Source organism: Pteropus alecto, unplaced genomic scaffold (genome assembly GCF_000325575.1).
Source record: "Pteropus alecto unplaced genomic scaffold, ASM32557v1 scaffold171, whole genome shotgun sequence".
In the NCBI taxonomy this organism is placed as follows: domain Eukaryota; kingdom Metazoa; phylum Chordata; class Mammalia; order Chiroptera; family Pteropodidae; genus Pteropus; species Pteropus alecto.
The window spans coordinates 32,008-45,067 of NW_006431925.1; the positions used below are offsets into that span (position 1 = coordinate 32,008).

The 13,060-nt window shown below is 47.3% G+C and overlaps 2 protein-coding genes across 2 annotated transcripts in view; both read right to left on the reverse strand.

Annotated features, from left to right (window-relative positions):
- Positions 1 to 5,612: 5,612 nt before the first annotated feature.
- Positions 5,613 to 8,734, reverse strand: LOC102881256 (granzyme H). Its single transcript, XM_006906850.2, has 5 exons — positions 8,628 to 8,734; positions 7,380 to 7,527; positions 6,728 to 6,863; positions 6,269 to 6,526; positions 5,613 to 5,869 (listed from the first exon to the last, which is right to left on the reverse strand). Exons 1-5 carry the CDS (start codon positions 8,680 to 8,682, stop codon positions 5,726 to 5,728), a joined length of 741 nt encoding a protein of 246 aa, XP_006906912.1. The 5' UTR covers positions 8,683 to 8,734; the 3' UTR covers positions 5,613 to 5,725.
- A 2,214-nt stretch (positions 8,735 to 10,948) lies between these two features.
- Positions 10,949 to 13,060, reverse strand: part of LOC102881520 (mast cell protease 1A-like) — a 2,934-nt gene continuing 822 nt past the window's right edge. Inside the window, exons 2-5 of the mRNA XM_006906851.2 lie at positions 12,675 to 12,819; positions 12,049 to 12,184; positions 11,598 to 11,858; positions 10,949 to 11,214 (exon numbers count right to left, since the gene is read on the reverse strand). Coding sequence (XP_006906913.1) covers positions 11,053 to 11,214; positions 11,598 to 11,858; positions 12,049 to 12,184; positions 12,675 to 12,819 — 704 coding nt within the window. The 3' untranslated portion in view covers positions 10,949 to 11,052. The remainder of the gene's footprint in view (positions 11,215 to 11,597; positions 11,859 to 12,048; positions 12,185 to 12,674; positions 12,820 to 13,060) is intronic.

The window sequence follows — 13,060 nt, forward strand, 5'->3', positions numbered from 1 at the left end:
AACCGTACATTTATGTTTTGTGCACGTTTTACGTTTGTATATTTGCCACTGAAAATTAAAAAAAAAAGTCCGTCAGGTGGTGGGAGTTAGAGAGAAAATTTGATGGAGAGGGGAAGATGTGAGAGTAGATAGAAGCATGTATGTTTTTTAATGTCTTTATTTTAATAAAAATCGTGATATTCACTAATAAGACCGTGATATGTTTCACAATCTCCAAGCTGGTTCCATCTACTTTGGACTGTTTGATTACATTTCCGTCAGTTACAATGTTTTTCTCCTCTGGGATGTTGGGACATTAAAGTAGTGCGTTTCCCACCTCCTCCCTGGGCCCCACATGCCGCCACCAATGCACATCTTCTGGGCAGGCGGTTGCCAGCTGATGCTGGGTCACTTCCCCTCCCTCCCTTTGTGTCAGTCACCACTCCAGTTGCCGATAGCTGTGTTGGAGATCGTGTACTGCTTAGGCATCCCGGACATTCTCAGGGCTGCCTTCATAGGACTCTTAGAGGGACGTTTTGGCAGCTTCTCGAGAAGTCTCCACTGCTGAGCTTGTGATTGTCGTATGGAGAGTCAGTGCCGGGAGAAGGCTGTGCCAGCCCCGTGGACACAGTTTCTTGCCAAGAACTGGCCTGTGCTGTCCTCCTTGTGAGGAAGAGCGGAAGGACCCGGACCCCCTGGATGTGGCAGAGAAAGATTTGACAAAATGTTCAAGGCCCTCAGTGTTCCGGGTCGAGGACTTTGCTTCTGAGACCGTGTCTCAGGGCACTGGGTCAGCGTGAGAAAGAGGTGGAGGTGGACATATTCCGAGACCCTCTTCCAAAAATGCTCTGACAATCCAAAGTCAACAATAGGGGAGGTAATATAAAACATGATATATTCATGGGATGCAATGCTATCCAGCTATGAGAAAGCATCATGTTTTAGAGGACTGCTTGGAGTGGCACGGAGCAGTTTGTATCATGTACTATTAAGTGGAAAATGTAGAATGTAAAATGGTGTACACACGTCGATACTAATCCTGTTAAAAAAGGGCAACAACCAGAACAACTATTTTATGTGACTCTCATTTTTCCCCTTTATGTCGTCCAATTTTTTAAATAATGGAAATGTATGAGTTTAATGGGCAGAAAAATATTTAGGGCTCGTGATCCTTGTAAACAGCAAACACTATTAAGCGTCGTGGTCGAGCAGAGGTAGCAATTTGGCAAAACTATTTCCTCTTCTTCCAGGGGACATAGATGAACTACGTTATCCAGCGTCACTTAAGGTCAGGTGTGGCTGAGTGACTGTCGTAGCGAATGGGATATAAGTGGATATGACCTGGGTGTCTTCCAGACCCGTCCTGTAACACTCTCGTGCCTGACCATCTGGGTTCTTCGCCTCCCAGGGTTTGATGCAGGTGAATCCGGAGAACTTGGAAGCCAGTTTATGGAACTGAGCCTTGGTCTCTTAATATGGGCTGACCATGTAATTTATTGCCCAAACCGGACACTTGAGAGTAAAAAGGGGCACTTAATTGCCATGAAAATTCATTTTGGACTGTGTGTGAGTAAGAAATAGACTGCTGCTATATGAGACGCTGAATCACTAAAGTTTATGTGTTAGAATTTTTAGAGTTATCCTAACTAACACTTCTATCAACTTAAGCCTAACTTAAGTTGACGTGGAATATTTCTGACATGGAATATTTTTAGAAATTAAATTATTTTAATAATCATAAAAAATATTGAATAAATTAAAGCATAGAAGAAAATGTCAGTCTAAATCCCACCGTCCAAATAACTACTGTTAACAGACGTAATTCTATGTTGCATTTTTTCAAGGTGTATTTTTATGTAGGCATGGTTATAATATATTTAGTTGTGAATCCCATAGTTTAATTACTCTATGTAAACATTTCCCTAATTTTTAAAATCTATTAGTAAATATCATTTTAGAGTCTCATTCATATTTAATAAACAGGGTTTTAAGTTATCCAAATAATATATGACATTTGTAGAAAAATTAGGAAAAAGGATATGTTGGAGGAAAAAATAGCCTAAAGGGGAAATATGTGTAAGAGAAAATATGATTGTTGTATACACTCATGCATGCCATAACCATGTTTTGACCAAAGACAGCCTGCATATACAAAGGTGGTCCCATAAGATTATAATGGAGCTGAAAAGTTTTTATTGCCTCATGATGTCATAGAGGAATTCATTACTTGGGTGTTTGTGGTGATGCTTGTGTAAACAAACCTACTGCACTGCCAGTCATATAAAAGTATACCACATGCAGTTACGCACAGTACAGAATACTTGATAATAATAATAAATGGCTATGTTACTTATTTATGTATTTACTATAGTATGCTTTTTATCGTTATTTGAGAGTGTGCTCCTTCTACCTATTGAACAAAATTTTTTTGCTATGAAACTGTATGAGTGTTAGCCTTATACATGTTTACCACATTTTCTCTTGGGTTCGATTTAATCTTGTGTTGTTTTGTTAGGTGTGGGCTATACTATCTGGGTATGTGTAAATACACTCTCTAAGATGTTCCCAAAATGGCAAAAGCACCTAATGATCCATTTCTCAGAATATATCCCTGTAGTTAAATGGTGCATGACTGTATTCTGCTCTCTAATCTGCTTTTGACTCCAGCATACCTGGCGAACATTCTTTCATGTGGCAAAATGTACCTCATGTCCTAACTTAGTGTTCAATAGTACATAGCATTTTAAAAGATAATCCCAAATTCGTGCTAGACATAGTGATTGTTTCTAAGATTTAAGTTGTATAACAAATATTTAAGTAATAACCTTGTCCAATTTCTCAGTGCGGTTGATGGCTAGGTAAAAGACTACTTTTTTCCTTTTTTTAAATGGATGTTTCTGTACAAGGTATGAAATGCCATTTTCTCAATGTCCGTACTGAATCTGAGTGTTATTATTTTTGTAAATCCTTCCTTTTCAGATAAGAAAAAATTATGACTTTTAATTTGCATTGATTAGTTAGTGTACTTTTACTTTTTTCCAAATGTTTATTAGATTTTCTGAAAACTCGTGTATTAATGTTCTTAGCTTAGTTTTCTTTCTTTCGATTCCTTACCCTAGATTTCTGGAGCTGTGGATACGTAGGTGTGAATGGCTTGTGTAATACATAAGTGATATGTCATACTTGACCATTTCTCTATTTTGAACATTGATATGATTTCAGTTTGGGGTCTATTATTAAATAATGATGTGATGAACATCTTTATGAATAACCCCCTGCTCCTGCACACGTACGCATGCACCTATGCACACACACACGCACACACGCACACAAGCACACACACATTTTCGGCCTGACATAGGATAAAAGTCCTAGAAATAAAAATCACTAGATCAAAGAGAGAGAAATCAATGTGAATGTCCTTAGAAATAATGTTAAGGAAACATGTACCGTCAAGAGCAGCCCGATCTTCATGATGCTGCAGTCACTATAAGTAATGGTTTTTCTTCCTAATGTATGTCATGTTGTGTGAAGTGCTCCTGTCAGGTGTAAAGGGGAAGACTGGTCCATCAGGTGCTGTCCTTCGAGGCCACACACCCTTGTCCCTGGTGGCAGATGTCCGTGGCCATTCTGCTGCTGGCTCTGGCCTGCATGTTCCGTGAGCTCCTAGTGGCTGACCCAACTCCCGGGTCTCCATTTCTTTTGTGTGATGGCTTCTCCTAAGAGCATCGTGTAGTGTTACTGCTGTAACCTGAAGTCGTCCTTTGTCTCGTTCACGTTCTACCGTTCACCTGCTCCTCTCCGCACATGCATTCAGTTCTTCTCTCACCTGTGCTTCCGCCAGGGCCGGGAACCCCAGGAAAGACTTGGCAGATGGATGTAGGGACAGTCTTGAGTGAAATTTTTATTTGCTCTTTACCTTATGTTTAAATGTGCTGGATTTTGCTTCTCGTATCCATGCGATTTATTTGTTGTTGTTATTATTATTATTTGTTTATTTATTTGTGTGTGTGTGTGAACTTGCTTCCCTTTCGATGCAGGTTCTACCTGAATCATTGTTCAGCTCTTGTGAGTTGTTGGTTGTATCTGTCACATCCAACTCACTGGTGGCGCTGTTTCAAGGATAAGGGACTCTAAAATAATGGGGTCTGGGTGACAACGAACTGTCTTGCAGTTGGAATGTGACCCTTGGTGGGTTGTGGACCGAGGCTTATTCCTTCTATGTATAATATAAGTAAAGATAAGGCTGCCCTGGTTGCCTCCTCCCTCCTCCCTCACCTCTGGGCATGAACTTCACTGAGCATAGATTGCAAACCTCAGGACCTGCTGGTCTCCAAGTCTCTTTCAGTTTCACACTGCTGTTCTGTAATCTAACAAGATCATGCATGTGAAACTGCAATGTACAATACTCACAAAATAACGAGAATTTAATTATGTTCATGACAAGTTTTCTTGTGGATTTCAACTATAGATCTATCTGTGCGAAACTGATCTGCCTGGTTGAGGAGAGGAACCAGGAAAACTGAGAGGAAATTTCTCACCACTGTAAGTTTCCCAATGGCAAGGACAGAACCTGTTATGTGCTTGGCACAGAGAGAGAGAGAGATCAACATTTGATCTACTGATGGATTACAAAGTGGTACTTTCCAGCCTTTCAGCTTGGAGCCTGTGGTGCACAAAGCTGCCATAACCCAGGTTGCCAGCAGGGGGAGTCAGGTCCTGAGGCCAGGCCAGGCCAGGCTGAAAAGGGATGAGGCTGCTGAATGAGACTGCACAGGCAGTGGTGGCTGAACCCCTGGGGAACGATAGGCTGAAAGGAGGGCCTGAGCCAACCCTACCCAGGTGGGAAGTGGGTTCTGGCCCCTCTGATATGTGTCAAGTGGGCTGGCAGTTCAGGTCTGGTGAGGAAGCAATAGGGGAGAATAAACATGGGACACCGAGGCCTCTGTTCGTGAGATGAGAGAGAGGCTAACTCAAAATAGCGTGGGCTGGGAGGGAAGGAGCTGGTGGCCAGGTAACTTGAATGGAAAACATGGGTTGGTGTGAGAAGTTCGGCCAGGGAGGAAGAAGGTTGACTGAACTCAGTGCTGGGCCCAGGGCAGGGAGGGAAATGGGACATAAGTGAGATGAGGACCATTATAGGAGCATTTTGGCCTCCAAAGCTGCAGAGTTGTGGCTGTGGGAGAAGCCTGCCCCCTGCTGGAGACTGAGGCCCTAGAAACATAAAACCGAGTGCCCATGGCATGGTCCCCTGGCCTCTGGGTCCCTGGAGTTATTCCCATTCGATTGGCCTGCTTCTGTGTCTCTGGGTGGGGGATGGGGGGAGGGGTTGGTGATGGTGTTTGGCTTAGAGAAGGTAAGGACTTTCTCAGGCCCAGAGAGGACCATTTCTAGGGAGAGAAGATTATCCTTTAATAATGGAGTTTAGACTCAGTCCTTACTAAGGGCTAAGCACCAAAGAGTTGTGTTTGCAAAATGAATCAAGAACTAAACTGCATGGGGCTTTGGAAGGACAGAGGGCTGTGAGGGAAAGGAGGAAGCAAAACCCGGGACTGCCAGCAGAGGCTGCCTGCAGCAGTGTTGCTGCCTATTGAAAGTGGTTCAAGGAACAAGACTTCAGTTGTATTCGCTCTGGAGATTTGTTTATTATGGCCCTGTACTCCTCACTGCCCGCCCCCATGGAATTCTTGCCTTTGCCCCAGGAAAGATGGTCAGACCAAGTAGAAGGTCAGTCTTATGCCTGATGTTAGGGGCGCTTCATTGTTCTCTTTATCCAGGTGAGGAAGTGTGAGACATTCATGAAGACTCCTGGAGGTTCCTTGTCCATTTTTGCATAGGAGAAAATACCCTGGACTGTGTTGTTACACATGAGGGGCCCCCCAGAGTCCCCCTGTGGGCAGAAAGAGGAAAGACTGAGCTGGGCTTCCTTGTGGTCCTGCCTGCCTCGGGGGTTGGTTATCTCTGTTAGGGAGCAGAGTGGGAGATGAGGGCCAGGACAGGCCTTGTCTCCTCCCTTGGGCGCAGGGCTCCAGCCTGGCTGTGACTGTTCCTTCCAGCTTGGCCCACACCCAGCCTTTCACTCCGATGGTGACACTGCTGTGGGATGACTGATCTTTCCTCACCCTCCCCCGCTTAATCCACTTGGAGGAAAACACTCAAGACTGGATTTGTGGGCCCAGGCTGTCCGAACTCTCAGGTTGAGGCGTTATGATATAATCACTCCCACACCCCAGAACTCCCCAATTTCCTCTTTCCTAGGACCTGTGTAGGTAAATGCTGGAAACCTGACCTTGAAGCCAGTCTTCTTCTTCTTCGGGTCTCCTACGCAGATCTGGCTGTCCTTGCTGTAGTAGTGGGGGAAGCAGGATTTGCATTCTCGATCCTTCTGAATGGTCAGCTCCACCTCCTGTAGAGTGGTTGCTAAGGTGCCCATGGCGACTTGCCCCCAGCCGGCCACACTGCATTTCTGTCCAGGCCTCACCTGGTCCTCACCCTTGGGCAGGCGGAGGGGCTTCACAGCTTTCGTCAGCTTGATATTTCTCTTCAGCTGATGGGGAAGAGGCAAGAGAGCTCAGATCAGCCAGCAGCCTCTGGGCCTGGACACCAAGAGGCTGCAGTGCCCGCCCTCCCCCCTGAGCCACTGGGACTGGTCAGGAGGCCAGGATGGGAAGAGGAAAGGGACAGGTCATAGTGGGAGGGAAACACTGAGGCCCAGAGCAATAAGAGCAGCAGGAGGTTCCCTCCTTACCTGCAGTAACATGATGTCATTGGCGAAGTTCTTAGGATTATAGTCTGGGTGGGGGATGGCTTTCACCACACGGAAGACTTGCTGGGTCTTCTCCTGCTTCTTGATGTTATGGGCCCCCAGGGTGACATTGATTGAGCTATACAGAGAGCAGAGTGGGGATGTGTGTGAGGGTGGAGGCACCGGAAATACAGCCCAGAGCCATGAAGGAGAGGTGACAGCGGGGCAGGGCAGGGCTACAGCTAGGGCCAGAGGGCTGAGTGACACTGTGCCCTCTGCTTCTCAAGGACACCGAGTGTATGGCTTCTGGGAGCTCGCTCTTACCCTCAGGCAATATCATGAAATCGCTTGAGTTTGTCCTTTGATGTTAATGCGTGCTTTCGTCCTCCATCACTGCTTGATTTGGCCAGTGTGGTCACTCTCTTCTCTTCTCTACTGTGTCACTTACTCTGACCTCTGACCCTCTGAGCCCAAAGCTTACTTGTCCTTTTTCTCAGCTTTTCCTTATCCCAGTCGTGCTGTCAGATGGCTCCTCTGAGGAGCTCTGTGAGCTTGAGTTACCAGGAGCCTGGGGAGCTCCCCTGGGCTGCACCCCTGGGGAGGGAGGGGTCCCTGAGCGGGTCTCAGGAGGTGTCGGCTGGCTGCGGCCCCTCACCTTCCACTGCAGTGAGCAGCTGTCAGAACAAAATTCTTCCGCACGAGGACACCACCGCATCTGTTCTTATGCCCATTTTGCAGAAACTGAATGTAGGCCATGTAAGGGCGGGAGTGGGGCTTGGCCTCGTGTCCCCCGATGATCTCCTCTGAAGGAAAAAGTTGGAAAGTGGGTGACTAGGAGTGGCTGTGGTTAGCGGGGAAGGCTCAGGAAGTTGATGATTGAGGTGTGTGCTGAAGACAATGGGGGCAGGGTCTGTCAGTTTCTCCTGCAGCAGAATAATCTTTTCTGAACCTCAAGTGTCACAATCCCCCTCTGAGAATGGGGGACAGTACTTATTCTCCATGTCCTACTGAGATACATGTGTGGAAGAAGTAAGACCTAGCTTGAAGATGGTGAAGCCCCAAGGGATGTGGACAATACTCGGTAAGTCTCCCTGACACCCCCTGAGCCTCTGCGAACATCCCGATTGGTGCTATTTTCTAATGATCTACCCATGAGCTTATGGAGTTGGATTTTCTAAAATCCTTATGTCCTAGGACCTAACACAACCTAGGTTCTCAGTAGACACTTTTTTGACTGCATGAATGCATGGCTTCCAATTAGTGTTTGGCTGAGGTTTGGTGGGGACAGTGCTGATGGGATTTAAGGCCACTGGGATGGGGAGAGGTCACTGCCCAAGGGCCTGGGAAGGCAGAAGGAGGTGGGGATGAAAATTGGCTGCCCAGGCCTGGGGAAGGGCCAAGGCACCTGGGCGCCTTGTATGTAGTCATCCAGCCATTTCTGAGAGCAATCACATCCTGGGCTCCTCTCCTGCTGGGAGTAAGCGGGTAGAGAGCACTGAGAAATTTAACTGGTTCTTCAGATGGGTCCAGTGACAACTCGCATTATTGCAGCTGGTTCATCTAAGGCGCCCTTTCCTGGGTTGAAACGAAGGATTTTAATTATTCATCTTCTGTAGCTTCACAGCCTCTGCCAAATGCCTTTCTATGAACAACCCCCTTTCCAGGTGATCAGAGAGAGGCTAACAGCTGCTAAACCTTTTAGCGGACACTCTTCCTCTCAGCTGTCCTTGTTGAGTGTCTGTCCAGCATTGGACTTAGTCTGGGGTTGGGATGGGAGCTGGACTTCAGACAGTTCCTGGGCTCAAATGGAAGAAACTCCTTGCCTGTGCTGTGCTTTAAGGGTCAGGAGCCCAGGGGGTTTCATGAGATGGCTCTGGCCTCTGGAATGGGGATGGTCACTCACCTGTCTCAGCCCCACGGGGAAGAAGAAAGGCCAACAGGAGCAGGAGAGGCTGCATCTTCCCTGAGGTCTGCCCAAGTCAGAGCTTCTGGTGTTTCTTCCTTCCAGACACAGAGCCCCGGAGGGGAACAAAGGAAGTGTGACTCAGTGACATTACACACCTCGACCCATGCTCCTCTAGTTTTGTTGGGTACCATTATACGAGGTGGTTTGTCAAAGTTCTCTGGCTTGGTTAGGTGAGAATGACACTGTCACCGCATTTGCACTCCTCCTGCTAAGCCATAAGGAGAAGGAACAGGAAAGTGAAGACTGTGACTGCTGCCAACAGAGGGGCTGGAACCCCAAAGTCCCTAAGTGACTACATCAGAAATGTTTCCCTTTCCGTGATCCAGGCTCTTTTTTCCTTTCTGATGAAATCATGAATGATGATTTAGCCAGCTAGATCCAGGGATATGAGTGACATGGCTTCTGCCCTTGAGCAGCAGACGGTCAGCTGGAGTAGACTGAGAATCTGAGGTTAGGGTATGAGATGGTAAGGGCTCTGGCGAAGGGTCTTCTGGTGGTGTGAGATAGAGGCTGGACTAGGTAGCCCCGGACACACCCAAATACCCCAAATGGTAACTCCATTTCCTATCTTACCACCATTCCAGCCTCATATTTTTGGACTATTCAGAATCCACTCTTTAAATATAAATACTCTGTGACAAAGAGAGCTTCTCTTATCCCACGGTTTTGAACAAAAATCCTGGACTTGATATTCATTGGCTCAAAACAAATCATCTTTGGGTCCATCAGAATTGAGTGGCCTGGTTGGTTTACGCTTAAGTCATTTAGCACCCCTTGAGCTGAGATGGGCACTGACCTGCCGAAATCATAGTGCCTCTCTGTGGGCAATTTCCCCTCGAGAAATGCTGGTTACTGTTGCCAGGGGATGGGGAAATGGACGCTGATCATCCTAATAGTACTATCTACTAAGTTTTCTCTGTCCAGTGTCCAGAGAACCCTGTCTCTGGTGTCCCTGTGTTGAGCAGTCGTAAACAATTGCAAACCGATTGTCTCAACACTCACCAGTGTGACAGCAGAAGAAAGAGAAATGGAAAGGGAGCCACTGCGAGCTCTACACAGCCCAGCCTCAATTCTGTGCCAAGAACAGCATCCTATGAATACACAGAGAAAAAGTGAAAATAAACGTGCTTAAGCATCAGCGGTGATCTCTGGGTAGTGGAATTCTCGGTAATTTTCACTTTCTTATTTATATGTTCTGTATTTAACTATCTTTCTATGTAGAATATGTAAAACTTTTATACCCCAAATACATTTTCCCGTAGTCGAAGCGCAGTCATCAATGGCGAACATTCTGCAAACCATTTTTTTTCAGCTTAGCCTTCTTTCAGGTGGATGTTTTACAATGAGGTTACTTTTCTGAATCCAACTTTATATAAAAGATTTAGAGATTGTTGAAAATATAAGAAAAAAATTCCTCAGTAGGCTTACGGCTATGGAAGGATACTCTTGAAACAAATACTTTTCATTATAATGAGTTTCCTTTGGAGACACACACACACACACACACACGCACATGCACACACACACACACACGCACACACACACACACACACACACACGCTCAATGGGAGGTGGAGAGAGGCTGGCACAGACCAACATGGAAGAGCACTGTCAAAGTCATTTCTCGCTGCAGGAGAATGGCCTGCCAGGGCACCAGAAGATGCACTGGGCTCGGGAATAAAAATAAGGCTGTGACAGGCACTCATGCTGGTCCAAGGAGTACTGACGGACCCTTCTTAAACTTCTTAGGCTTCTAAGCTGCTCTGGTTTGGGGAAGGGAGCACTGCATAAGGTGAGTTACACCATTCCAAAATCTTCCCACTCATTTGTTAGGGTGGAGAATTGTTCCCCCACCCCAGATCTTTTTAGTTAATCCTTCTTCCAATTTATGGATTCTTTTATGTTCATATTGGCACTGGGGCTGCGTGAGGGTAGGGGTATGTGTGTAGGAGAATGGCATGGTCAAGATAAGGGAGTCTTCTAGAAAAGGGTCACTTTTTCCTGGTGAGTTGTCTTCTATTTCCTGACGGAGTTTACATTCAGCCTGGCAGGGGGAGCTGGCACTGGGGAGGTGTATCTGGAAGGAGCTGGCTATCAATGTAGCATGATTTTTTATTCTAGAGGTGGAAGGTGGGGTATACTGAAGGGGGAAGCCTATAGCAGATCTGACATGTGAACAGACGATTGCTGGACACACAGTAGGTAACTAACAAATGTTTTGGTGAATAAAAGAGGAATCAGTGATTTCTGCTCTAGAGATGAAAATTTATTAAATGTCTGGCAGACTCCCCTCCATCCACTTTGCCCAATGCAGTATTAGCTTGTGCCCTCGGAGAAGATGAAGGATCGCTTCCGGGACGCCTCAGTTTGGTCTCTGCAGTTTGAGGTATCTCATTGTTCTTGCTATCCATTTCAAAAAGCTTGAGATCCTGGTGTAGACACTTGGGGGTCTCGCATCCTTCTTTCCATAGGAGACAATGCCCTGAGCCATGCTGTTACACACGAGGGGGCCCCCAGAGTCTCCCTGTGGGCAGAGCGAGGATGGACTGAGCTGGGCCTTCTCCTGGTCCTGCTTGCCTCACTGTCCCAGGGGTGGCTGGTCTCTGTTAGGGAGCTGTATGGGACATCAGGGCCAGGGCAGGCCTTGTCGCCTCTCTAGGTCCTGGGGCTCCAGCCGGGCCATGACAGTCCCCTTCCCCCTCCTCCGGGAAACCTCTGCCCATAAATGGATGTGGGACAATCTCTCATTCCCTCCCGCCCTCCCTCCCCCCACCCAGGGAGACAGGACCAGAGACTGAATCAGTGGAAAGACTGAGGATATAGGGATATGACTAGTTTCTACTGTCCAGGGTCTCCTCAAAGCTCAGTCATGCCCACGGTTGTCATGGGCAATGCTGGGGATCTCACCTTAAAAGAATTCTGAATCTTTGTTGGGTTCCCCACACATATTTGAGTGGTGCTGTCGTAAAGGTCTTTGTAGTGAGAGTTGCATTGTTTGTCACTTTGGATTTCAAGCTCTACCTCACGCAGTCTCACTGACAAGTTGGTGGTCACGCCTTGGCGTCCCCAGCCGGCCACACTACACACCATCCCTGGCTTCACCTGCGCTGTCCTTCTGGGCAGACTGAGAATTCTCACGGCGGCAGTCAGGTTGGCCTTCTTCTTTAGCTGAAGGCAAAGGATAGGAATTCTAATCTACCAATGACCTACAGACTCCAGGGACAGCCCTGGGGTTGCTGTTGTTACAGCCCTGGGACGAGTAAAGGGTCATACTGGGAAGGGGAACAGGATTGAGCTCACAAGGAGTGCAAAACCCTGGGGTTAAAGTGTGCAAGAACTAGTGGAGCCCTACAGTTACCTGAAGTAACATAATGTCATTGGCTTTGGTGTCAGGATTATAGTCTGGGTGGGGTATGGCTCTTGTCACCAGGATGACCTGCTGGGTCTTCTCCTGCTCCAAAATGTTGTGGGCCCCCAGAGTGACGCTGATTGAACTGCATAAAGAGCAGAGAGGGAGGTGGAGTCACAGGAAATACAGCCCAGGGGCTGTGAAAGAAAAAGGACAGTTGAGTACAGGGTGGGACTGGACTTATGGAGGGGAATTATGGTGGATGGGACCCTGGAGCTGAGCATCTCTGTGCCCTCTGCTTCTTGGCAGCTCGGACCAGGTGGCAGTTCCTGAAGCAGATTTAGGGTGCTCAGTCATGCACTGAGCTCACCTTCTCTAAACAAAACCGTGAATTTCTCACATTTGCTTTCCGGGGTCCTGGGCACAACCTCGGCCTCCTTCCCATGCCACCTTTGATCAGTCCTTTCTCTCTTCAACAGGCCACTTGAATTGACCTGTCCCTTTCCCCCACCAAAGTTGCTTGCCCTCCAAAGAGCTCCTCTGTGCTACTAGGTGGCCTAGGTCTGCAGCCCCTGAGAAGACGGTCCCCTGAGAGGTGTCTACAGAAGGATGGGGGCCCGGACACTGCTCCTCACCTTCCCCAGCAGTGAGCCGCTGTCAGCACAAAGTCCTCACTCACAAGGAACCCCCCGCAGACATTGTGCTTTGGAGACTTTATCCGAAGAAATGCCATGTAGGGAAGAGAATGAGGCTCGGCTTCATGGCCCCCAATGATTTTCCCTGAAAGAAAAATTCTATTCTGCCTACTGTGCTCATGTAGCCAAAGGTTGGAGAGGGGGAGACTGGGACAAACTGGAGCAGGGCGGGGTAGAGTCGGGGTGGCAGATGGTGGTGTCTGCAGTAGTCAGCAGTAACCAAAAAGGGGTCCTGTGGGTTCCTTGGGCAACATTCCTGGCTGGCCAAGTGACCCGCAAGACTCAGATTCTCCTTCTGTCAAAAAGAACAGTTCTTTTCCCTTAAT

Excerpts from the sequence above, each read along its gene's own strand:
- LOC102881256 (XM_006906850.2), bottom strand. The coding sequence starts at position 8,682 with ATGCAGCCTCTCCTGCTCCTGTTGGCCTTTCTTCTTCCCCGTGGGGCT. Across the intron at positions 6,864-7,379 it reads GCTGCTCACTGCAGTGGAAG|CTCAATCAATGTCACCCTGG; the intron begins GTGAGGGGCCGC and ends CTCTCTGTATAG. Across the intron at positions 6,527-6,727 it reads ATGACATCATGTTACTGCAG|CTGAAGAGAAATATCAAGCT; the intron begins GTAAGGAGGGAA and ends CTTCCCCATCAG.